Consider the following 27,522-nt stretch of genomic DNA (forward strand, 5'->3'; position numbering starts at 1 on the left):
GTCGAGATTTGAGTTTGCACTCTTTCAACAATTTGAAGATCTTGTATTCATGGCTGTGCTTTGTATAGGCTAAATAAGTGTGCTCTCATTTTGAATTCGTAAGTGTAATGATTTAATGGTAATGTAGCTTAGAGCATGCGTAGTGTGTTCACATGATAATAATGATTTGGCATTTGCTACACTACAATTCCCGGTTGGCAGTGTATTTGGCATTCTGAGCAGGGGTAAACTTGTGGGTATTTATCAAGGTAGTTTGTCAGTCTCACAGCTGCAATTACCAATATAATTGGGTAGCTCTTATTATTCTATTTTCTACTCCAGATATAAGGACAGGAAACTCATGACGATGTTGGTAGTTATTGGGGGAAAAAATGGATGAACATCTTTACCCATGGGATAGGTTAGGTCAGGTCAGGTTTCGTAGCAGTAATTCTTATCTCTATCATTGGCTGGCTGTTATCATTAAATATTTTGAACCCCATATGGAAGTGTCACAAATTTATAGTGATGTTGGTAATGATAGAAACTTGAAACTGGCAAACATTTTTGTATATTGTAAAGAGTTTCACAAGTCTCACAGGTCAGCTGCAATTCTTACCTACATTAGTGGTTAGTTTTGATCATTTTGAGTATTTTGAGCACTATATATAAGTACCAGAAATTAGTATTAAAATTAGTACCAATTTGAAATATAAATTGAGACTGACAAGCATCTTTATCAATGTGTGCATCCTGCTTGCTTACATTGTTCTTATGTACTTATTATGAAATGGGACTCCATCTTGTCTTCTTCTGTCCAAAACTAAAGAATTCATAAAGTTCTCTCTGAGTTTACTGTGCACTAACTATGATATTCTTGCAAATTCATGTCATATGTTACAAATCATTGCATTATTTTATAGTATGAGCATTTTTACCTGTTTATCTTTAGAAGTGCACATTTAAATGATATAGCAATAGAAAATTAAAAATAAAATTTCTAAATCATAATACATCAATGTAATATACATTTTTCTTGGCAGAAAAAACAACAACTTAAATCAAATACAATACCAAATCAAGCTGCCATGATAGGTTCAAGATACCATATTTTTGTCTGTCCAGTACTGTCAATGTCAGTTTGACAATGGCAGTGACTACATTGTGTGCTGGGTTTTCTCCCTGTCCAAATAACATATTTTCAACAGTTCTATGTAGCTGAGCTTCATGCTTTTCTTGAAGCTGTGAATCTTCTCTATACCCAGCAGTCCAATTGGATGCCAAAACCTGCTGTCAACATCCCTGACAATGACAGCATCAATCCTGATGACCTCTAGTATTACAGGTACTGCATTACTAAATGCATGTTAGGTTAGTTCAGACCAAGTTATCATATTTCAATTTCTACAACTGCATCTGTCAAAACAAGGATAGCATCTCAAGCACTTGTTGTGACTATGTTTATTGGTGTATTGCTTTTAACAGCTTTTTCTGTTATTTATTTCTGCAAAAGAAAAATATTATGTTGATGTACTGTAATTTACAAACTTGAAATTCATTTTTTTAGTGCTATATTGTAAAGGTGTGAACCTCTAAAAATTTATCATCATGCCTTCCCTTATGTAATCTTGCTAAGATACATGGTGCAGGTCATGTGACCTATTGACTGCTGTAAGTGACATAATCATAAATATGCTACCATATTGGAGGACATATCATGAGAAAGAAAGATCTACTGATGATGATGATTTCCTGTTTTTCATGCATAAGAAGCCATTAAAAAGATGAAGATATATTTCAAAATATCAATAACAAAGCTTTATTATTGTTAGATTAAGTTCTTTGTTTAAGTGAGATGAACCAGAATAAAACAGCATGAGTTTTAAGTAAGACCTGCCAATTGGTGACCCAGACATTAACTGGAAGGGGACTGTTTATCTCAACCTAATTATAAAGGATTACAAAGGTGGAGCATGCCAACAGGGGACCTTTTGGTCCATAACTAGATCAGATGTGAAAAAAAGATATAATAATAATAATAATAAAAAAAAAAATGAAATAAGATGAAAAATGAAAAAATAAAAATTATAAATAATGAAATAAATAAATGCATACGTATAGTTGAATAATAAACAAACAGGTGAATAGTAAATAATTATAAATTGACAGATAAATAATTATGAATGAAAATCAAACAAATAAACAGACAATAACAAACAAATAAATAATATTCACCAGTTTGATTACACACTTTGGCAGTATGTAGTATTATTCCCAAAGAAATGCACATCCCTAAATATCATTCTCAAGTCAGAACAGGCAACAGTCTTTGATACTTTGTTTATAATATTATCTAGTCAAGGTGTACGAGTTTATTATTTTTTTTCTATCCATCAATGGACAATTTCATTTCATTATATGAGTGTCCTTTTTCTGGTGAAGCATTAAGCCTTGTTTAGAGGAATTCCATGACAGTAGACAATTACCAATCCAACTCATCTAACTAAATCCTCTACTCCAGTAGAAATACAGCTCATTTCCTCCACTTGCAAGCATCTTTCTTGCTACTTCTTTCATCCAGGGATAAACTTTTTAACTAGAATAAGGTAAGTACAATACAGGCACAGTGGCAGTTGCTCTCCATGGGAACTGATAAACAAGTGTCAGTTCCTCCAAAGTTAGATAAAGTTAGTGACTATGTTGTCATCCTATGCTCTGAGGCTAACCAGCCTATAGTTTCTGGGATTACTTCTGTCCCGTTTTTTAAATATTGAGGTAATGTTTACCACTTTCCAGTCCTCAGATACCTTATAAGTAGTGAAAGACAGTTTTAATATAATTTTTAATGGTTCAGCCATCAGTTCTTCAGCTTCCTTAATTACCCAAGGAAGTAAACCACCTGCACCAGGAGATATATTCCACTTCAGTTGTTTTTTTATAATTTTCCTAATGGAGTATTCAATTATTTCTATATTATTTAGATATGGTTAATACCTTATTTGTATCAGGTATGTTTCCTTCTGGTTTACTGGTGAAGACACTGCTATAGAAATCAACCAGCAATTCTGCCTTTTCTTTATCACTATCTTTCCCCCATTCACGAACAGTGCAGGAATACTGGATGTATTTCTAGTTTTGGACTGTAAGTATTTAAAAAATTATAGTAATAGGTTAGTTTTAACACTCCTTGTAATTTTTCTTTATTTTTCATTTCTTTCCTATACACTCCTCTTACTTGGTTATTAACCCATTTATTCTTCCTGTACCTCCATATAATCTCTGGACACTTCTCTCTAGTCAGTTTTCATCCTCTTCAGCCTTTCCCACATTTTTCAGAGTTTAAATTACTTTTCCAGTCAATACTCAGTTTTTCTCTGAACTTATTAAAATCAGCTTTTTATACATGTATACAATAATTTTATACATGTATGCCAAGCGGCATTAAAATTTCAGGCTTACATAATCATTCTTTCCCTGTAAACTGGATATCTCTCTATATCATTTACCTAAAACTTCATCATTGGAATAGCTTATATCAAGAACATTTCCTGCACTTCTCTCTCTAAACCTTGTTATCTCCACATATTGTGTAAAATGTCTTTTTTTTTTCTATGAAGTCAAAACCAAATTTATCAGCTCCTGGTTTCACTGAATAGTTTCTCCAGTATATCCCAGAGATATTAAAAACCCCCACTGTCACCTTATGTTTCACATTTAGATCACTAAGTTTTTTGCATGATTTTGAGCAAATGTTGATTATTTTCTTCACAGCTACTTGGGCTCCTATGTACTGGTACCAACAGTATCTTCTCTGAGTACCCTTGAAATTCAACACATGTATATTCAGGAATATTTCTTTCAACGTTACTATACTATAGGTGGATGCCCTTCCTAACATACATCAAGAAATGTCACCCTTCTTCATTATGTAATAGGTTATTACTGAGACTCATACCCTTCCAATTCAAACTCCACTAATAGTCTATCATATCTAGAAAAAAAAAAAAAATCACTTCTTAAACCATTACTATATGTGGTAACAAGGTCATCTCCCTTAATCTGGACTTCAACCATTTATTTTATTTGAAAAAAGAAGAAAAAAAAAAAGCTCTGTCTACATTATGGCGTGTGCATGTAATTATCTTGTTTGTATAGGGAGAGATTAGTATTTCTGAGGTGTGGGGTGTGGGCATATTGTGCCTGTATAGATTAAAGAATATGGGGGATAGGACTGGGCCCTGAGGTATTCTCTTCTGTGATTTCTGGTGTGCAATTATTGGCCATTATATGATACAAATTTCTACTTACCAAATAATATGTCATGATTGTTTATATTGTTATAGTAGATATATTTTATATATATATATATATATATATATATATATATATATATATATATGTGTGTATATATAAATATTATTATTATTATTATTATTTATTATTATTATCATTATTATTATTATCATTAGACAAACATATTTTACTAAATGTGGCAAGAAAAAAATATGGAAAGTGCCTCTACAAATTCTTTGATCAATTTGATTTATCATGTTTTGCTTAGGTAATAATATAGGTGCACCATGTACCAATCTATCTTAAATAATGTGACTTGCATCATTGACTTGAGTCAAATGAGCGACATGAACTGAATAGACCTTCATAGAATAGGTCATATTTAGATTCAGGTCTTATGAGCCCAAACGTGGAATGTGATGTGGTTATATCAAAATATGACTGCTGGGCTATTCCCTACTTCCAAATGCTGTGACATGAGGAAAAGGCTAGTGGAAGATTTGAGTATTTCAGGTCATGTTGGGGTGAATATGCATGTAGATTTTGGATGATTTTCAGCACATTTCTAATAAGTAGAATATAACATAGCACCCTATCTGTTAGTGTTTCTATTATTTTGTGTTAGGTGATGGCAAACACAAAGGGTGTGTTTCAGTATAAAGAGATTGAAGTATGAAATGGTTTGTGTATGAAACATCCACTATCCTATTGCAGTGTATTACAGATTTTAAAGATAGATATCAATCTTGTAATAACATTTTTTTTTTCCAGGATGAGGGTACCTATTATAATTTCTTTGGAGGAAGTATCTGTAGATCCCACACGTGTCATACAATGATAAGGATCTGGTGTGACATTTGGAGCAGAGCTATATCTTGAGTCATCTTAGATATTGTGTGATGACCCACATTACAGGGAAGCTTTTCCAGTGTGACCTGTGTGATTCTCCTTTATCACAAAAGGGTCTCAAATGGCACAAAAATCACCTCAAAGATCATGTGGTGACCCACACAAGAGAAAGCCTTTCCAGTGTGATGTGTGTAATTCTGCTTTCTCACAAAAGGGTTCTCTCACAAAGCATATGAGGAGCCACACAGGAGAGAAACCATTCCACTGTGACCTGTGTAATTCTGATTTCTCACAAAAGAGTAATCTCACATCGCATATGAGGACCCACATTGGTGAGAAGCCTTTCCAATGTGACATGTGCAATGCAGCTTTCTCACGAAAGAATCACCTCAAACTTCATATGATGACCCACACTGGGGAGAAGCCATTCCAATGTGACCTGTGCAGTAAAACTTTCTCACAAAAGAGTTCTCTCACAGGGCATATGAGGACCCACACAGGAGAGAAGCCTTTCCAATGTCACCTTTGTGATTCTGCTTTCTCACGGAAGATTTCCCTCACACAGCATATGATGACCCACACAGGTGAGAAGCCTTTCCTGTGCAAACTGTGTGATTGTGCTTTCTCAGTAAAGGGTTATCTCACACAGCATATGAAAAGTCACACAGGAGAGAAGCCTTTCAAGTGTGACATATGTGATTTTGCTTTCTCACAAAAAGGTTCTCTAGCACAGCATATGAGGACCCACACAGGAGAGAAGCCTTTCCAGTGTGACCAATGTGATTCTTCTTTCTCACAAAAGGGTAATCTCACACATCATATGAGGAGCCACACAGGAGAGAAGCCTTTCCAATGTGACCTGTGCGATTCTACTTTCTCACAAAAGGTTTCTCTCGCTGGGCATATGGGGATCCACACAGGAGAGAAACCTTTCCAGTGTGGCCTGTGCGATTCTGCTTTCTCACTAAAGGATTATCTTGCAAAACATATGAGGACCCACACTGGATTGAAGCCAATTCAGTGTGACCTTTGTGGTTCTTCTTTTTCACAAAAGAGTCATCTCAGACAGCATATGAAGATCCACACATGAGAAAAACCTTTCCAGTGTGACCCTGTGCAATTCTGCTTTCTCACTAAAGGGTAATCTCACACAGCATATGAGGACCCATACAGGAGAGAAGCCTATCCAGTGTGACCTGTGTGGTTCTGCTTTCTCACAAGAGAGTTCTCTCAAACAACATATGAGGATCCACACAGGAGAGAACCTTTTCCAATGTGACATATGTGATTCTATGTTCTCACAAAAGGGTTATCTCACACAGCATAGGAGGACCCACACAGGAGAGAAGCCTTTCCAATGTGACATGTGTGATTCTACTCTCTCAATAAAGGGTTCTCTCACAAAGCATATAAGGACCCACATGAGAGAGAAGCCTGTGCAGTGTGACTTGTGTGGTTCTGCTTTCTCACAAAAGAATAATATCACACTGCATATGAGAACTCACACAGGAGAGAAGCTCTCCCAATGTGACCTTTGCAATTCCGCTTGCTCGAAAAAATAAATAAATAAATAACCTAAAATTTTATATGACGACCCATACAGAAGAGAAGCTTTCCAGTGTGTCCGGTGAGATAAAGCTTTCACACAAATGTGTCACCTCAAAGATGACATGATGACCCACACAAGAAACCCTTTCCAGTATATCCTGTGTGATTCTGCTTTCTCACAAAAGTTTTCTCACACAGCATATGAGCACTCACACAGGAGAGAAGCCTTTCCAGTGTGACCTCTGCAATTTTGCTTTCACAAAAAATTATCCCCTCACAATGCATATGAGGACCCGCACAGGGGAGAAGCCTTTCCAGTGTGACCTGTGCAATTCTCCTTTCTCATATAAGAGTTCTCTCACACAACATATGAAGACTCACACAGGAGAGAAGCTTTTCCAACGTGACCTGTGTGATGCAACTTTCTTACAAAAGAATCACCTCAAATGTTATGTTATGACCCACATAGAGAGTAGCCTTTCCAGTGTGACCTGTATGATTCAGCTTCCTCACAAAAGTCGAATGGCACATGGTGACTTACACTGGTGAAAAACTATTCCAGTGTGATCTGTGCAATGAACAGTGTTCCCTCTAAGCTGTGCATCTGTATGAGCACACCTGTTTTACAACTATTGCATTACAGATGGGAAAAGATCCTATCTACTAGTGACAGAAAGATGATCAGGGCAGAGGCCTGATATCGCCAATTTCCCACATAACCACTATATTCTCAATGAAGATTTATAAGTATGGCTCAACACTAAACACAACCACACACTTGTATTAGAAAGATGTAAACCCCAGTCATGGCTAAGACAATAATGTAATGTACAACAAACATAATGTCAGTCAAACCTGACACCTATGTAATTAGAAATGTCAGGTCAACAGTTTGACCTAGGATGCCCAGGACAGTAGGAATACCATCAGTCTGAATGAGAGAGCCTCCAGGCAGTGAGTGTAAGGCTGTACAAACAGTGAATAGTAGAGACTAAAGGCACTTTAAGTTTCTTTAACCAAAGGGGCATTGATGATACAATGAGGAATTAAAAAAAAAAAGTTATTTTGAGAAGTCTTTGAAATGTAAGTTTACAATTCCATAATTATATAGTCATAGGATTGTTTGTACTGTGTTTTGTCATTATTCATCACAAGTACTTATTCAGTCAAGTGAAATAAATCAAGAAGTATGTTATCAATTTCGCTCCCTGAAATGGTGTGAAGCAATAACAAACTACTAGCTGCTAGTACTGGATAAAATAATGAAAACTACTATGCCCATTTACAGGACAGATTCCCTGAGGATGAGGTACAAGAATGGTCAGTGTTTGCTATCTCTGTTCCACATTATGATTTCTCATTTGGTAGTGAACATGTTAATGCCCTTTGTCTTGAATATCATGATTTTCTGGCTGATACTACAGAGATTATTAATTAGTCAATTTAGTGATTTCAAATATTCTGTGCAGGAAAAAAATAAATCCAAAGTTATATAAAACTTTACACAAATGGTGGTACTTGGTCATAAGAATGAACAGTTCTGTGACTTTGCAAAGTTGATGGATATTGGAGGAACCTTGCATCTAGTGCAAACAGTGAGACTTGGCTCCAGAGGATTTTCTAAGTGTAACTATAGAAGTGTTCTGTGGTTTAATTGGTTCCAGGAGACAAGAGCAACCACCTACTTGGACCGTGAGGGGAACAAGTGCTGACTGTCACTCATGGGGTACCTTATCCCCATGGTAACCTCTCACTTTGAACAGTGGTTCCTCATGATTCATAAATTTGTTCATTATGGAGCTAAGATTTCCCCCCACAACTCATCTCAGTCCAGACACCCAAGCATCTAGCACAGGACAACCTCATAAGTTGGTTCTTCTGGTGAGCATCACTGTTGGTCCATAAGGGCAGCTTAACTCCGGGAACCAATTTCGTGTGATCCCTTACTGGTAACCTAGACAGCATGGGTGGGCCTCTCCCTCTAAGTAAGGAAGAGCTGGGGCTGAAATCCCCTGTAACCCACCCAAAACACGACAAGGTGGTTCCCATTAGGGGGCGGGGGTACAACTAGGCGAATACGAGACCAATGCAAGGGTGTGGGATAGGTGAAATGTGGGTGTATGATTTGACTCTGCTACCCTGCCTTACAGGAAGAAAGACCTTATTGGTATATACTATTGCCAGGACTTACAAAAGGTACATATGTTGGAAAGTAGCACGTGTTAGAGTTAATCTGGCAACTGTGTTTACAGTGTAGTGAAATACTATAAATTGATAAGAGCAAACACCATTATAATGACTGAATTATCATTTTCAGAACTTCCTTTATATTAAGTTTATATATGTATAGATATGACCAAACTATCACAATACTCTTTCATCAGACCTATCTGTCATCTCCTTTTCCACTCCTGTTCTCCTCACATCGTTTCTCATTCTTGAAAATCTAGTAACCCCTACCATATTTCTCAGACATTTTTTTCAAACACATTCAAACATTTTCTCTCTGCCTCTCTCAAATTCCAAGTCTCTGCCCTGTACACAGCTGTCAGCACAATCACCCCTTCATACAATCTTCATTTTACATCCTTTCCCAAATAACTTTTTCTCATGGCACTTTTTAATCCCCTAAGGCATTTCCTTACTTCTCTCATTCTACAACATACCTCTACCTCCACTCTTCCCTTTCCTGCCACATGCAACCCCAAATACCTAAAGCTATCCATTTCCTCCAGTCTCTCTCCTTTAAGACTTATTTCCAACTCATTACCATCATCTCTCCTTGTAATTTCATCACTTGCATTTACCCACATTATCTTCAGCTTTGTCCTATCACACACCTTCCCAAACTCTATCGCTAACTCCCTTAATCCCCCTCTGACCCTGCCACAAGCGCAGTGTTGTCAGCAAACAACAGTTGGCTTACCTCCCACTTTTTTCATTTTCTTTAATCATCTCTAGTCCCCTGCCCATTATCCTCACCTTAAAATTCACACACCACCCCATCCATGTACATTGAACAGCCATGGCGACATGACACATCCCTGGCCCAGTTCTACTTTTACCTTGAACCATTCTCTCCATTTCTCATCCTGACATAGGCTCTATTACTTTCATAAACACTCTTGGCTGCCATTAACAACTTTCTTCTGATCCCAAATATCTGCAAAACCTCTCACAAAAAAAAAAAAAAAAAATCCATACACTTTGCTAAAGGTTTCTTATATACATGTCTGACCACAAAAATCTGATCCACGCAACCCCAACCTTTCCTAAACTCGGTTCCTCATCAATTACTCTTTGTACCTCTCCAAATCCTCTCAATCAAAACAAACTACACAAACTGATCCCTTTGAAAATACTACACTCACATTTGTCCTCTTTTTCCCTTGTAAAGTGGAGCTATACAGGAACACCTCCAGTCCTCCGGTGCTCTACCTCCTTTAGACAAACATTAAACAGCCTCACCAGCCAGTCCACCATCACCGTACCTCCCCTCGTCATACACTCCACATGACACCCATCTAACCCAGGTACATCACCTGCTCTCATCATTTTAACAACTGCTTTCACCTCATCTTTTCTTATTTCTCCCCTATTTTCTTCACCCATCAGTCATTTTCTTAGCGTCTCCCACTTCAACTACCGTTCCTTCCCTATCTCCCTTCACATTGAGCAACTCCCTAAAATACTCTGTCCACCTTCCTCTTATTGCCGCCTCTTCCATCGTCATCCCTCCATCTGCACCTATTACCCCTTCCCCTCTACTTGATTTGCTTCCCCTTCCTCTCTTAATTTCCTTCCAAAATATCCTTTTACCACTTTCAGTATCTGATGTACTTTCCCCCATTTTACAATTGCTCTCCTTTTTGCTTCCTTTATCTTATGTTTCACTTCTTTTTTCTTTGTACCTCTCATATGTTTCTCTCGTCCTATTTAGCAACCAGTCCGTGAATGCTCGTTTCTTCTTTTCTGTAACCTTCTTTGCTTCATCCCACCATTACATGAATTATATGAAGTACAAAATATATAAAGACCAGTTTACACGGCGCTGCTTTTGACGGTAGGCGCTCGCTGCATTTGTCGCCTACTTATATCTCTCCCAGAGCGATTTTAAAGCTGATATAGACGCAAGTGGTAAGCCGTGTACACGATGCTGGTAAAAAGTATGAATTCACTAGCGTTTTCGAGTAGTCCCAGGGGTGACTGTGTAAGGGTGGCTGAATAAAAAAAAAATTAATTGTTCTAAGAAATTTGATAAAGCACAGACAGCGTGTTTACCCTTCGGAGACGTTAACAAGACTGGCGTCCCCTGGGGCACGCCGCTAATTCGCCAGCAACATAAAAAAAAAAAAAAAAAAAAAAACGAACGCATGGTTCGATTACAAGAATGTACAATAATTATAATACATATATATTGATAAATAAAAACAACGGGAAAATATACATAAGAATACAAGAAGGGTCACCATTACAACGGCAACGCAGGAAGGTGTGCCTCGAGCCGATGTTCTGCTTTTTTGCTCCCAGCTAGGATGCGTGATTCTGTTACGAGAAAACAACCAAGAAAAAGAAGTGTATGGGTACGAACGTGGATAGGCAAGCTCAGGAGGCCTCAGATCATCTGAAGGAACTGATATTGGAGGACCCAACTACATACCAGAGAGTATTGAGGCTGCCGTACGAAAAAAAAAAAAAAAAAATTGAAGAGATTTAAAAAAAGATACATCATTTTATACAAAAGGACACTGATTCTACCTACTGTTCCATCCCAGATCAAACTATAGATTACTCTTCGCTTCCTAGTCACAGAAAGCTCCTAATAGTTCCTACAATTTCCAGTAGAAATGAATCCGCTTTATCATACCAGTACAGTCTTGGAACATAGACAGATCCTGGGTCTATTCAACTTTTCCTCCTGTCTTTTTCCTTCTAAGTTCCTCTAGGTGTCTTTGACCACCTCAGTACGAGTCAAATTCTCACGTGGAGCATCGGCTGCCATATGTACGATGCATCATACTACTCATTATAAAATATAAAGTCACTGCTGTATTACTCGTTCTCTTTTACTCTGAGTAATAAACACAAAAAGAGTGATCAAACCAGTTCACAGTATCCGGGGAGTAACTCATGTGCAACTACAATATATGTATATATACATAATCAAGACTGCATCATCGTGTACCCACTCACCCCTCATTACGCTTACGTACCGAAATGTTTAATGCTCTACAAGTGTATTGTGAAAAAGTATTTCATTCAATTTGTTTCTCGGACAAAAAAGAAATGAATTCATCCCAGGTTACACAGCCTCCTTTTTGTAAACTTGAAAACTAAGATGTGTTGCCCTATGAAGGGACTAGCCTAGTCAACCTAGGCTAGTCCTGCTAGTCACTGTCCATCTACCTAGATACCACAACTACTACTATAGAGGTAAAGTGAATAAAGCCTAATATAAACATGATTTATCTTTTAACTCTTCTTTGTCCACTCTGAAGTTGCTGTTTGCAAAGTCGAGCATTTGTGCTTTTTGTTCATCACGCATAGGCTTATTTGAATAGTCTTTCAGTCTAATGTTCCATATCATCATACAGCTTTCTATCACAAGGAGAGTGAATATTGCATTTCCTTTCAGCCGGATTAGTTTTGGTGCCATCATAAAAAGGAAAAATGGATAATGCACCCAGCACCAAGGCACATACACCCCTACAAATGGCCATCGTCGTCTGCACTAGTCTGAGTCATCTACGAGTATTCGTTACTGAAACGCGGTAAAGATCATGTTTATCGCAAGATCTAAGAATACAAGGTCTAACCACTTCCGACCGAATTTCGAGGGAGTTGGCGCAGCGGGCCCGTGAACGTCACCTAACTGTTCAAAGTGGGGTTCGCGGGCCCTATAGCTGTCAGTTGAAGCTGGCTCGTCGTTCGGGAATGTCGTTACTTTCGCTCGCACCGCTCCACGCAATTAGTTATATTCTGACAAATATTGTATAAAATATATATATAAATATATATAAAATATTAGAGTTCCTGTCTATATGAATATATGATATATATATATTATATAAAATATTATAGTTCCTGTCTTCCTTGGCGTTTCACAGTTTTCTTCAGTGTTTCACAAAGAGAAAACGGACCCAGCCTAATGACGTCAGAAGCTGCGCACAATAATTCAAACGGTCTGACCTGTATATTTAGACCTTGGTTTATCGTAGCGTCATAGAAACGCTGCAATTTAATTATTTTAGTCACTAGCGAATAATAGACGACTAGAGGCGCTTTCACCAACTTATCAAAAGCAAAAAAGTAGCGTTGTGTAAACGACGCTTGATATATAAGATGTAAAAAACAAACAAAAACATGAAGTATAAAAGTATTGAAATATTAGATAAACAATATAAAACATAGAATATAAAGTAGATATTGGAATATATATATATATATATATATCTATTATATATATATGTATATATATATACACATATATATATATTATATCGTTACGAAGATGATCGCACGTTAAGTAGATTAAATCAAATATGTATTATTTTCATATAGTTACACAGACTCGTTCTGTGTGGAGAGTATATGAATCGTGCGTTTGGCAACACGGGATGTCCTTACTACCTCAAACTGGAGTGATGTAAAGACCCATGTTTAAAATTAATTTCGAAGAAATAACCCTATGCGAGATTATAGCCGAAATATGAGTACGGAGAATGGTAAAAAACATGGTGTTCTTTTTTCGGGTCAGTGTATTGTGGTGACCATCTTGTCTAATTTCATGTGGTTTGTGCTATCATATTCTAGCAGTGTTGTTGTAAGAGATAGTGCATGTATTTCTACAGTGTACGAAGAGCAGTGAAATACATGTGGAAAGATAACAATCGTGTTTTATCTCCTATTCCTCTCTACTTAATTGCCCGCGATGGAAACCAGTCCTTTACCCTTTCCTCAATGTTGTAACAAACATCTAGGTTCGTTGCAAATGTTGTCAGAAATGGGATTAACGGTGTTAGATTCGATTTTAATATATTGACGTGGTTTGCATCTGACGATTATTACGTAACAGAGTGAAACAATATGGCCGACCAGTTTGATCATAAGCATAACACGGACAACATGGCGGAAAGTTACCATGACGTCATAGCGTCGAGTAATAACCATGGTGAGGCACCCGAGAGTGCATACAAGGGAAATAAATTGCGTGACGACGAATCTTTTAGAGTAAAGAATATTTTGGAAGAAATTATGGAAAACAAGGAGGAGGTAACTGGATGAATCCAGGTAGGCTATTGCTATGGGGCTCAGACAGACACAACGGAATGCGGAGCCGGAGACGTACGTGGATGGACAGGTCCAATGTGCGACACGAATTAAATTACATCAGTTGAGAAATAGAAGAAATTAAAAGAGAGATCGAAGACGTGGGGTGAGTAATGGCCGAGAACCGGGCTGAAGGACGAGGATGGGAATATCGCCCATGCAACCAAGCTGTTTCAGCACATGAACTCCAGAATGTCACCCCACGCACTTCGTCCCTTCCCCTCCCCTGTGACGTGCGAACACATGTGGACAAGCCACAAGCGTCTCCACCGGAGTCTCCTTGCCAGCGGCAGCGCCAGGAATTTTTAGTTGGGGAGGCTAAGGGGGGGCTGAGCAAAATTTTTTTGGGGGGGGCTAATAGTAATATGATAATACACATATATTATCCTCGTTTCAGAAGGGGAGGGGGTTAATGGTTGGGCTAGCACTGATGGCTGACAAATCTTTAGCCCTGGCAATTGAAAATTCCATTTGATAAAATATTTCAATGAGTATTTTGAATTTTAAATTTGCTCATTTCAGTTGGGGGGGGGGCTAATGGGGGGGCTGGCCACTTTTTTTTTGGGGGGGCTAAAGCCCCCCTCAAGCCCTCCCCTGGCGCCGCCACTGCTCCTTGCCGACTTTGATGGCATGGAAGGCCCACCACGCCCAGTATGAGCTGTCAGCGGATGTTCAAGACTGGGACGACGTAGGGGAGGGGGGGGGGATAGTACAGCTCGTGACGTGCCTGAGAGGACCAGCCGTGGTGGTGCTGGGCCATTTGACTCAGGGACAGCGGGCGTCGTATGAGAGCGTAGTGATGGCTCTCAAACGTTGGTTTGGATAACACCTATATACTGAGGTGTACCGCGTACGACTGAAGGGTATGGTAAGGGCCTGTCACAGCTGGCACAGGAAGTCAAGACGTTGTTGAGACGAGAATACCCCACATCCTCGGAGGACATGGTGGTCACGCTTGCTCAAGACTATTTCGTGGATGCCCTGCTGGACCAACAACTCCAGATTTTTGTGAAGCAGGCGCACCCAACGGAGGTCCAGATGGCATTGGTGAGAACCATGGAGTTCGAGGCGTTCCTATGCACTACCGGCACGTTGCAGGCACATATGCCCCCTCATCGAGATGTCAAGGCTCATCAGGCACAGGTGAAGAAGACCGCCAAAGCACGTATGCATAGCCCTGAAGGCTTCAGAGGGAAGTGCTATCAGTGCGGACAGGTAGGTCACAAGAGACGTGGGTGTCGAGAGATACGAAGGACGCGTTCCCTTGAAAGGGTGGACCCGCCTATGTTTTTGCCGTGCTGTTGGAACTGTGGTCAGTACAGCCACAGGGCAGGTGCCTGCCAGCAGGTCAAGACGGTGGAGCCAGCGGGAAACCATACTGGACTGGGTACGGAGCCCAAGACCCAGGTAATATCCCCAGGCACCTAACTAGATTAGGCTGTCGCAACACCACTACATCGGCTACTCAGGTGGATGGTACAATGGACGGGGAGTTCAATGCATGCTGTCTAAACCGGGAAAGACAGCAGGAGTCTATGGAAACAGGGGTGCAGCCACAACCGACAAGTGATGTGAGTGGTGGACAGTTGGAAAAAACGGGAACAACCGGTGTGGAATTGCCGGAACACCTGAAGGACTTGGCACGGAGGAGCTCCACACACCTGACTGAAGGAGATTGGGTTGTTGTGTTGTCTCCTGTCACGACGTACGTCCGATGGATGTCGGCCGTACGTCGTTGGTGCACCACATAGTCAATATCAACAACAGTCCGCCAATCAAGCATCCACCGAGAAGAGTTCCTACAGTGAAACTAGCGGAGATGGAACAAGCTGTGCAAGAGTTGGCAGCTTTGGGTATGGTGGAGAAGTCTGACAGTCCATGATCGTCACCAGTGGTGGTACTAGTAACGAAGAGGGATGGTACCACAAGGTTCTGCGTCGACTACAGGGCACTGAATGTCGTGACTGTGAGAGATACTTATCCCTTACCCAGGATCGACGACACGCTCGACGCGCTGACAGGAGTACAGTGGCTCTCCACGTTGGACCTGAAGTCAGATTACCACCAAGGGGGAATGTTAGAGGAAGACAAGAAGAAGATAGCATTCTCATTCGGGTAGGGTTTGTGGCATTTCAACGTGATGCCCTTCGGCCTGTGTAATGGTCCTGGATGTTTCGAGTGCCTTATGGAGAAGGTCCTCGAGGTTCTACAGTGGAAAAAAGCTAGCTGAAAGTGCCGGAAGAACAAGATGAGGAAAAGTTTGAAGTGTGTGCTGCAGAGTCCCTCTGTGCAAAAGAGTTGCATGGAATTTATCACCTTGGTGTCGATAGGTCATTGTTCTTGGCAAGTTGATCCAAATATAATGAGGGAAGAAGTCAGGCAGGTGGTGAGAGCATGCATCTGATGTCAGTCAATAGACCGCGCCCCCTGACCGCACGAGGCGGGGGAACTTGGTGTGGGAGAAAACTAAAGTAGGTTAGCTATTGATATAACCCACTATCTGTGGGGCATGTACTTATCGATGGTTGACTGCGGCCCAGGGCCACACTTCACCGTCTGGTGGGAGCTGAAGACGGATACGGAAGAGGAAATTGTAAGAGGAAATAATGAGATATTTCTGGAACAGGGTCCAGTGGATGAAGTCCTGATGGATAACAGCACCGCATTTCGGTCGGGGACGCTGAAAGACATGTTAGACAAGTGGAGCATGAGACGCTTATTTTGGGTTGCTTACCGGCCGAGCGGAAATATAATAGTAGAATGACACCATTGCACGAATAAGTCCATCGCCGAGAGGGCGCTAATACCACCTATGGTGGCAGTCTTTTGGTATAACATGTCCCCTAGGTCAGGGCAAGACGAAGGCTCCATTCCATAAGGAGCATTATTTAAATGTGATTGGCGACATCCCCGGGTAGGGCCGGGGAGACCAGCCAATAATGAAGAAGGCCCCGCCTCAGTACAAGGGGGGGGAGGTAAGGGGGAGGCCAAAGGATGGTAAGTGCACTCGCGGAACAACATCTCTGTCGAGGGAGTGCCGCGACATATCTTGGATCTTCGTCGCATGGTGAGTGGCGGAGAAAATGGGGAAGAGAATAACGATGTGGTGGTGAATGAGGGAGCGGCACCGCGGAGACCCCAGCGCGACAGGCGTCCTCCAAAATGGCTACAGAACTACGAAGTATGAAATGGATAAGACGAAGAATAGGTTGATCTCGAGATCAAGGGGGTAGGGTGAATGTGGTACAGACAGGGCCGCGCAGTTGGCACCCCCGGGTAGGGGATGCATGCTGGCTCGCCGGGCGTCGGTACAGCCAATGTGCTTGTGCGAGTGAGATGAGGGGGGAAGCCAAGGGGAATGTGTAAGCTAGACTATAAGTGTGTGGTGTGAAACCGAGGGGGATTAAAGAGTAAAGCAGAAGCAACCGCAGACACGGGATTTTTATAGAAATCGGGTAGGTGATCGACAATTTACTACACACACACACACACACACACACACACACACACACACACACACACACACACACACACACACACACACACACACACACACACACACATACATACACACACACACAGACGCACAGCGGAGGCTTACAATTTCCTAAGATCAATAAAAGTGGCATTTGCATACTTGGACGAAGACATGATAAAAAAAAATATTGGTTACATTGATAAGGCCTAGACTAGAATATGTGGCGACATTGTGGTCCCCCAGTACCAAAAAGAATATAAAGAAAATGGAAATAATCCAGAGAGCAGCAACAAAAATGGCACCTGCAATTGCAAACCTATCATATGAGGAGAGATTAGCTAAACTAGAGTTACCGACACTGGAACAAAGAAGAGAGAGAGGTGACCTACTGACCATCTACAGAATCATGAAAGGCATAGAGATACTTGATAGAGAGGACTTACTAAACTGGGACAAGAGAAACACAAGAGGACATGGAAAGAAAAAAAAATATATATATATAGCTACAGAAGAGAACTGGAGAAAAACAGTTTTCCACATAGAGTAGTGGACACTTGGAACAAACTGGACAATGAAATAGTATGCGCAAAAACTATTCATGAGTTTAAAAGCAAACTAGACACTGCGAGATATAAAGGCGGGACATCACGAGCATAGCTCCCCTTCCCGCAAAATACAACTAGGTAAACACACACACACACACACACACACACACACACACACACACACACACACACACACACACACACACACACACACACACACACACACAAAACTCGTGGTGGTGGTTAGATTTCTCGCCAGCCACTACGGCGGTCCGGGTTCGAATCCCACCCAAGGTGCTGAAATAATTTCAGTATCGCTGCGCTGCTGGTTGTTACTCCAACTCTTGTTGGCGGGGAGTTGGGTGTGTGTGTGCGTGTAAGGTCACAGTATTACCCATAGATCGGTCATACTAGCTCTGAGCTCTCATCCGGGAGGTTAATAACTGTCGATCACGAGCCCAACACGTGATCCAAGGCCATGGTGGTGAATCAATCACACACATACGAGCAAAGATTGTCCAAACAGGAACTATCAACCTTGGAACAAAGAAGAGAAAGAGGAGATCTACTGGCCAGTTACAGAATCATGCAAGGCATGGAAGTCAAGTCCTTGACAGAGAAGATTTATTAACCCATTCAACTCCGATGACAAGATGTCTTGTCATTTGGTCAAATAAAACAAAAAATCATAAAACACAAAAATGTTTGATCAAACACCAGAAAAATATGACGTCAGTCCTCGCTTCGCTGCGAGCGAAGCGAGGACTGACGTCATATTTTTCTGGTGTTTGATCAAACATTTTGGTGTTTTATGATTTTTTGTTTTATTTGACCAAATGACAAGACATCTTGTCATCGGAGTTGAATGGGTTAAAGTGGGATAAAAGAAAAACAAGAGGACATGAAAAGAAACTCAAAAAAGGATAGTTATAAGAGAGATATGAAAAAGAATAGTTTCCCACACAGAGTGGTGGATGTCTGGAACAAATTGGATGAGGCAACAGTGTGTGCAAAAAAACATACAAGAATTTAAGAACTAGATGCTGAAAGATACAAAGACGGGTCACTACGGGCATAGCTCCCTTCCCGTATAATACAAGGTAAATACACACACACACACACACACACCTCGTGGCGCTGTGGTTAGAGATCTCGCCTGCCACTACGGCGGTCCGGGTTTGACTCCCGCTCAGGACTGAAATAATTTCAGTATCGCTGTCCTGCGGGGTGTTACTCCAACTCTCGTGGGCGGGGAGTTGGGGATGGGTGTGAGTGTAAGGTCACAGTATTACCCGTACATCGGTCATACGAGCTCTGAGCTCTCATCCGTCATTGTTGGTTGGCGGTTGGTAATTTTACAGAGGATACAAACGTAACTTCTCTTTGATCATTTTGCATGGAAATCACACATTTTAAAGAAAATAGGTCAAATAATGCAACCATATGCTAATTTTTATATAAAATTATACATTTGAGCATAAGCCGACATTGTTTGGTTTTGGTCGGCTTTGGTGGACTTTGGTCGGCGGTTGGTAATTTTGCAGAGGATAAAAACGTAACTTCTCTTTGATCATTTTACATGGAAATCACACATTTTAAAGAAAAGAGGTCACATAATGCAACCATATGCTATTTTTTATATATAAATTATGCATTTGAGCAAAAGCCGTCATTGTTTGGGTTTGGTCGGCGTTGGTCGGGTTTGGTCGGCGTTGGTCGACTTTGGTCGATGTTTAGTGAGACCGGTGATACAGATATAAAACGTCCGCCCCAATATTTGTTTACACATGACGGCTTGATTTTGCACTCGCAGTTATTTGAAAATCTTGTTGTCGTGGTTTTGCTTTGTACAAGCCAAACAAATGTGCCTTCTCCTTGAATTCATAAGTGCAATTATTTAAGGGTAAAGTTACTAAAGTAGCTAAGTGCATCCGTAGTGCGTTCGCTTCAATTCCTGTTTGGCAGTGTATTTGGGATTGTGAGCAGTGGTAAACGTGTGGGTATCTATCAAGATGGTTACCAGTCACACATCTGCAATTACCTACATAATCAGCTAGCTCTTATCACTCTGAGTATTTTGTACTCTAGATATAAATACCGCAAACTAATGGTAACGTTAGTAGCTATTGACTTGAGAAAAAAATGGATGAACATTTTTGTATTTATCAAGGGGTTAGGGCAAGTCAGATCTTGCAGCTGCATTTCTTAGCTCTGTCTCTGGCTAGCTCTTATCTTTGAGTAGTTTGAACCTCCATATGTAAATATCTCTAATTGATAGTGTAGTGATTTTTGGTAAGTTGAAATTGGCAAAAAAAAATTAGTGTCACAGCTACAATTCTTACCTATATAATTGGCTAGGTCTTATAATTTTTAGTATTTTGAGCCCCATATATGACAGGGTAGATAGGAAGGCACTGTGGGAGGTACTGCAGATATATGGGATAGGAGTAAAGCTGTTAAGAGCAGTCAAGAGTGTTTACGAGAGTAGTAGAGCTTGTGTTAGGATTAGAAATGGAGAGAGTGAATGGTTTGAGGTAAAGGTGGGACTTCGTCAGGGATGTGTTATGTCACCCTGGCTGTTCAATCTTTACATGGATGGGGTGGTGCGAGAGGTGAATGCAAGGGTAGTGGGTCAGGGGTTGGAGATGATTAAAGAAAATGGAGAAAAGTGGGAGGTGAGCCAGCTGTTGCTGACGACAGGGCCGTTTCTAGTTCAACGGGCGCCCCAGGCAAGAATTCGTTATGGCGCCCCCCCACCTCCCTCCCTCCTTCCTCCCTCTGGGGGAATCAAGTATCATCACTTTCATTATTCATTTATTTTCGCGTTTGCACTTGTACTTATTTATTCATTTGAATTATTCACATAAAAGAAATACTTGTCTATCATTTATTCATATATTAATTTTGGATGGCACTTAATCCATAGCCAAACACAGGTTGTTACATTGACCAGCAGCGTCATACATGGCCAAGTCGTAAACCAGTAACCGTTGAAAATTGTATTGATTGTGACCCATAGCGTCCCCTCATTTCGACCAGTATTGGTTCTTACTATGGGATGGAGAAGAGAATTGTGGTTAGTGGAAATTGAGTGTTAAGAAACATAGAATATGGTGAGGCAGCCAGAGGCTAGGCGCAGTAATCGAACCCATAATTTAGAATAAACAGTTCATTTCAAATCTATAAATAGTTCATTAGTTGTGCATACCTAGGGGATATAGCAATAAAAAATTATTAATTTTGTAAATTACAATAGATCAACGTAATATGCAATTTTCTTGGCTGAAACCAATAAAAAATGTTGCTGAAATGTAATTACTAACAAACGAAGTCAAGGCAGCTGAATGATATGCCATGTTTGTTTTGATAGATGCCGAGGCCGAAGAAATGAAAGTACAATAAATTAGTCTGTTATAATCTAACCCAAACTAACCAACCTACGTAACCTAACCTATTTTTAATTTCTAATTGAAATTTCTTATCCTTAATCTTTGCAAGGCTGATTTTCTTTTTTAAAATTAGTTTATTTCTCTTGGTTCTGAAACTGAATTTAGCTATGCAACCTACCATTCTATGGCTACTACCTATGTTGACTTTATCACCATAACATTGCTAATGCTCTTGCTCTTGTTCACTAATATGAAGTCTACTTCATTCTTTGTTGTTCCATTTGGATTTCTCCAGGTCCAGTTATGACTGTAAGAATATTGGAGAATACTTTATATACATTTGTGACTTCCTCTTTGAACCATTCCTATTCTTTCTCCACTCCTGGTTCTACTCCATCACTCCCTCCCACTCCTCTCAGCTTCTTGCACTCTTTCTCTTTCTCATTTAAGGAGTTTACTGTAAGCACCTCCCTACCTTGTCTTTTTCCTCTTTCTCCATCTATCATCCACTCTCAACTTAAGTTCCACCAAAAAATAAGCTGATAATCCCTCTCTCTCTCCCCTTAGAACATGTACATCCAAAACACCTCCTACCACTCTCCTGGTTACCACTATAGTCCATTAAAGCCCTATCTACCACCCTTCCATCCACCACCCTCTCCCATGTGTAGTTATGCTTAACTTTCTTCCTAAATAATGTATTTACTATCATCAGCTTTCTTTTGAGACCCATCTCCACCATCAACTCTGCACTATGACTTTTTCCTGGAACTCCACACTTCCCAACCACTCTGTACTACATTGACATTTCTCCCTAAACCCTCTATGCACTAGTTTAAATATATCCAAAATACCTCCCTTTCTTCTACACTCTTCTCATTACCAGGCCCATATGCACTTACAAAAACCCACATCTCCCTTCCCAGTTTCACCCTCATGCACATTAACCTTGAAGAAACCTCCTTCCATTCCACATGTTTACCTATCTCTTCACTTAGTAGTATAGTTAGCCTTTCTCTCTCTCATCCTCTCTTCACTCCTGACATCCTCCCAGCTACGCTCCCAAACTCAAACTTACCCCTCCCTTTCAACTTAGTTTCACTCAGTGCCAACACATTCAACTTTTTTCTGTAGGTGTTGTATTTGTGCAGTCTGTAATTGTCTTTAGAGTTTTGTTGTGCATAGTCTGTAGGGTGTTGTTCATCACTGAGTGTACATATTGTTTATATAGTGTATTGGTAGATTGTCTCATCTAAATGTTGTACTTGCAAGTGATTTAAGCACATTGAGTCTAGTTGTGCATTTTATGTTTATTATGTGTTTCTTGAATGACATGAATGTATCAAATGTTACTTCAAGAATCTTGGGTGTCTTGTTGATAAAGAAGCATAACATGTATTTGTGTTCTGCTATCCAGTTTGTGATAAGTGTGGCTTTGGATTTGGTTAAGGCTATTTTGAGTCTGGTGAAACAGGTGTTGAATGTGTCAAGGTATGGCTGTCTGTGTGCATATGATTATCTCGTCTGTGTGGAAAGTGATTTGTATTTCTGAAGTGTGGGGTTTGGGTATATTATACCTGTATAGATTAAAGAATATGGGGGATAGAACTGGGCCCTAAGGTACTATGTTCCTAAAATTTCTGGTGTGCAGATAATGGCCATTATATGATACATAGACATATCTACTTACCAAATAATATGTCATGATATCTGATATGTATATATATAGATTTTTTCAGCACATTTCTAATAAGTAGGATTCAATATATCATAGCACCATATCTGTTAGTGTTTCTACCTATTTTATGGTAAGTAATAGCAAGTACAAAGGGTGTGTTTCAGTACATAGAGATTTAAGTACAAAACATCCACTATCCTATTACCATGTATTACAGATTTTCAAAAAGTTAGATATCAGTCTTATAATTTTTTTTTTTTTTTTTTTTTCAGGATGAGGGTGCCTATCACCATTTCTTTGGAAGAAGTATCGATAGACATACATGTCATACAATGATAAGTATCCAGCGGGACATCTACAGCAGAGCTATGTCATGAGTCATCTTAGATATTGTGAGATGACCTACACTACAGAGAATCTTTTTCACTGTGAATTGTGTGATTCTGCTTTTTCATGAAAGGGTCACCTCACACAGCATATGAGAATGCACACAGGTGAGAAGCCTTTCCAATTTGACCTGTGTGATTCTACTTTCTCACAAAAGGTTTCTCTCACAGGGCATATGATGACCCACACAGGAGAGAAACCTTTCCGATGTGGCCTGTGCGATTCCGCTTTCTCACAAAAGAGTTCTCTCACAAAACATATGATAACTCACACAGGATTGAAACCAATCCAGTGTGACGTTTGTGGTTCTTCTTTCTCATTAAAGGGTCATCTCAAACAGCATATGAGAACCCACACAGGAGAAAAGCCTTACCAGTGTGATCTGTGTGATACTGCTTTCTCACAAAAGGGTCACCTCACACAGCATATGAGGACCCACACAGGAGAGAAGCCTTTCCAGTGTGACCTGTGCGATTCTACTTTCTCAAGAAAGGTTTCTCTCATAGGACATATGGGGACCCACACAGGAGAGAAACCTTTTCGATGTGGCCTGTGCGATTCTGCTTTCTCACTAAAGGATTATCTTACGAAACATATGATGACCCACACAGGATTGAAGCCAATTCAGTGTGACGTTTGTGGTGGTTCTTTCTCACAAAAGAGTCATCTCAGACAGCATATGAGTACCCACACAGGAGAAAAGCCTTTCCAGTGTGACCAGTGCAATGTAACTTTCTCACGAAAGGGTCACCTCACACGGCATATGAGGACCCACACAGGAGAGAAGCCTTTCCAATGTGACCTGTGCAATTCTACTTTCTCACAAAAGATTTATCTCACAGGGCATATGATGACCCACATAGGAGAGAAACCTTTCCAATGTGGCCTGTGTGATTCTGCTTTCTCACTAAAGGTTTATCTCAGAAAACATATGACGACCCACACAGGATTGAAACCAATCCAGTGTGATGTTTGTGGTTCTTCTTTCTCACAAAAGAGCCATCTCAGACAACATATGAGAACCCACACAGGAGAGAAGCCTTTCCAGTGTGACCTGTGTGATACTGCTTTCTCAGAAAAGGGTCACCTCACACAGCATATGAGGACCCACACAGGAGAGAAGCCTTTCCAGTGTAATGCATGCAATTCTAATTTTTCACAAAAAAGTTATCTCACAAGACATATAAGGACCCACACAGGAGATAAGCCTTTCCAATGTGACCTTTGTGATTCTGCTTTCCCACAAAAGAGTTCTCTCACAATACATATGAGGACCCACACTGGAGAGAAGCCTTTCCAGTGTGACCTGTGTGATTCTGCTTTCTCAGAAAAGGGTTCTCTCAAAAAACATATAAGGACCCACACAGGAGAGAAGCCTTTCCAGTGTGACCTTTGTGATTCTGCTTTCACACAAAAGGGTAACCTCACACAGCATATGAGGACCCACACAAGAGAGAAGCCTTTATAATATGACCGTTGAGATTCTGCTTTCTCACAAAAGGGTTTTCTTACACAACATATTGGGACCCACACAGGAGAGAAGCCTTTCCGGTGTGATTCAGCTTTCTCACAAAAGAGGTCTCTCAAGTGCCATATAGTGATTCTCATTAAAAGATTCCATTATGATGTGTGCAATGAACATTGTGCCCTGAAAGCTGTGTGCCTGTATCTACTTAGTTGTATTATATGGGAAGGGAGATGCTTGTGGTGACCCGTCTTTGTATTTTTCAACATCAAGATTTTTCTTAAAATCTTGAATAGTGTTTGCACACACTGTTTCTTTGTCTAATTTGTTCCAGGTATCTATCACTCTGGGTGGGAAGCTATTTTTTTCAGATCTCTTCTGTAATTATCTTTTTTGAGTTTCTTTACGTGTCCTCTTGCTTTTCCATTGTCCCATTTCAGTAAATTATTCTTATCTAAGATTTCTATTCCTTTCATAATTCTATAGATAGTTAGTAGGTCTCCTCTTTCCCTTCTTTGTTCCAGAGTTGGTAATTCTGATTTGGACAGTCTTTGTTCATATGTCATTTTGGAAAGAGTTGGTACCAGTTTTGTTGTTACTCTTTGTATTCTTTCTAATTTTGTTGTATTCTTTTTGGTCCTGGGTGTCCATAGTGTTGCTGCGTACTCGAGTTTTGGTCTTATTAGTGCACATATGCTTTACAACTAATGCACAAAGGAAAAAAATATGTTCACACAAGGTATTCAAGATGAAATTAATTTTTTTTTAATTGAAGAAATTAATTGTATAATTTAATAATAAGTCAAAACAGAAGAAAGATGTGATTTTGAGAATCTGTCAGTGACCTTTGTAATTTAAGTATAAATTTCATGATTTCACATGCAGTTTTGAGATCATTTGTACTCTGACAGTTATTCATCACTAATACTTGTCCAGTCTAGTGAATTAAATCAAGAAGCATGTTCTCAGTTTCACCCCTCAAATATAATAGTCTTGATGGCCTGATAATTGTGAATACTTGATACTATTACAGTGGGTTTTTTTCACGTATCAGATTCTATTGGAAAAGAAAAGAAAATCCATAGCATTTACTACAAAGACCTACTCTTCAAGAATAACAATGTGAGCAAAGAGAAAGACAACTAAGCTTGGTAGATAGTGTAGAGGGACGTGACCTGTATTGGTAATATGTAGCCATTTGAAAGTTTACAAAAAAAAAAAAAAAATAGAATAAGATAACAAAAGTGCAAAGAACTGATGCACCATGATGTCAAATTCAAAGGAAGTGCTGGTTTGAGGTGAAAAGGAACTGCTAGCTACTAGTGAATGGTTGGATGAAATAATGAAACTGCTGCACCCATTTACAGGACATATTCCCAGAGGATGAGGTACAAGAATGGTCAGTGTTTGATATCTCCTGTATTTCATATTGTGATTTCTCACTTGGTAGTGAACATGTTAATGTCCTTTTTCTTCATACTGCAGAAATATTTGTTTAGTGATTTCAAATTTCCTGTGCAAGAAAACATTAAATCCAAAATTATATAAAATATTACACAAATATTGATATTTGCTCATAAGAATAGTTCTGTAACTTGGCAAAGTTGATAGATATTGGAGGAACCTTAGTCTAATGAATCGAATAATAAACTTGGAAACCGTTTATGGGAATACTATTTGGATATGCTTAAGAGAGTGAAAAGTGAGCAATTATATAGAAATTCGATCAATTTAGATAATGTGTTTAAGGAGTGAGTGAATGCCAAAGAGAGAATGAATAAGAATATAGAACCTAGAACTCAACAAGCTGAGAATTAGTAATAGATTTATTTTATTATGTGTATTTGTAGCTATTTGCATAATTAGAAAGTTTAAATAAAGGTAATCAGTCATTAATTTTATCTGTTTTACTTAATTTTGTACTAATCAGATAAATATAAATGGTATATTAAATATTTTTGTCAGTTCTGTCATTGTTGTCACACAAAGGACTCATGGAATGCAAAGTAAATGCAAAAAATATAGAATTGAAATATATGCCTATTATTTTTTTGAAAAATTAAATTTAAAGGGTATTTCATATACACAACAAAATATTAAACTAAATGGCAGTCAAAGAGGGCATACCTCCACCAATATCAGGATCACAAAATAAATATAATTTTGCTCACATTACAAATGATAGCAGTGGCCACTTTGTATACAATCCATGAAATTTGTATACAATCAGAATTACAAATTTGAAAAAAAAAACCTGTCTCAGGATATACATCCAGATCTGCCTCAAAACCCACTAACTTGCTTATTGGCCTAAGATTCAACTTTCCACAAAATTTAATTGAAATCTGAAGGTAACATTTTTTGTAAATTTTGTTAAAATGATGGTAAAAAACATAACTTCCTTGGTTGAGGTAATAATACACACTTGAAAATAGTGTACGTTTGACTAACTGGTCAGTGTAATGGGTGTGTACATTGCACACAAGCAAATTTGTACACTCATATAGCTGGTTGGAATTTATTTTTGCAAACAGTAATAAAACACATGCCTGGCCACAAAAATGCTTTTGCTGATTCTCTCA

General features: G+C 39.5%; 1 protein-coding gene across 1 annotated transcript; it reads left to right on the forward strand.

Moving 5' to 3' along the window:
- On the forward strand, nt 1-26,184 carry LOC143030391 (uncharacterized). Its single transcript, XM_076193540.1, has 8 exons — nt 1-98; nt 5,044-6,208; nt 6,513-6,648; nt 14,861-15,213; nt 15,321-15,703; nt 15,991-16,113; nt 22,770-22,901; nt 23,545-26,184. Exons 2-8 carry the CDS (start codon nt 5,243-5,245, stop codon nt 24,941-24,943), a joined length of 3,492 nt encoding a protein of 1,163 aa, XP_076049655.1. The 5' UTR covers nt 1-98; nt 5,044-5,242; the 3' UTR covers nt 24,944-26,184.
- Nucleotides 26,185-27,522: the final 1,338 nt, after the last annotated feature.

Source organism: Oratosquilla oratoria, chromosome 12 (assembly GCF_046742065.1).
Source record: "Oratosquilla oratoria isolate Oo_2021 chromosome 12, ASM4674206v1, whole genome shotgun sequence".
Lineage (NCBI taxonomy): Eukaryota > Metazoa > Arthropoda > Malacostraca > Stomatopoda > Squillidae > Oratosquilla > Oratosquilla oratoria.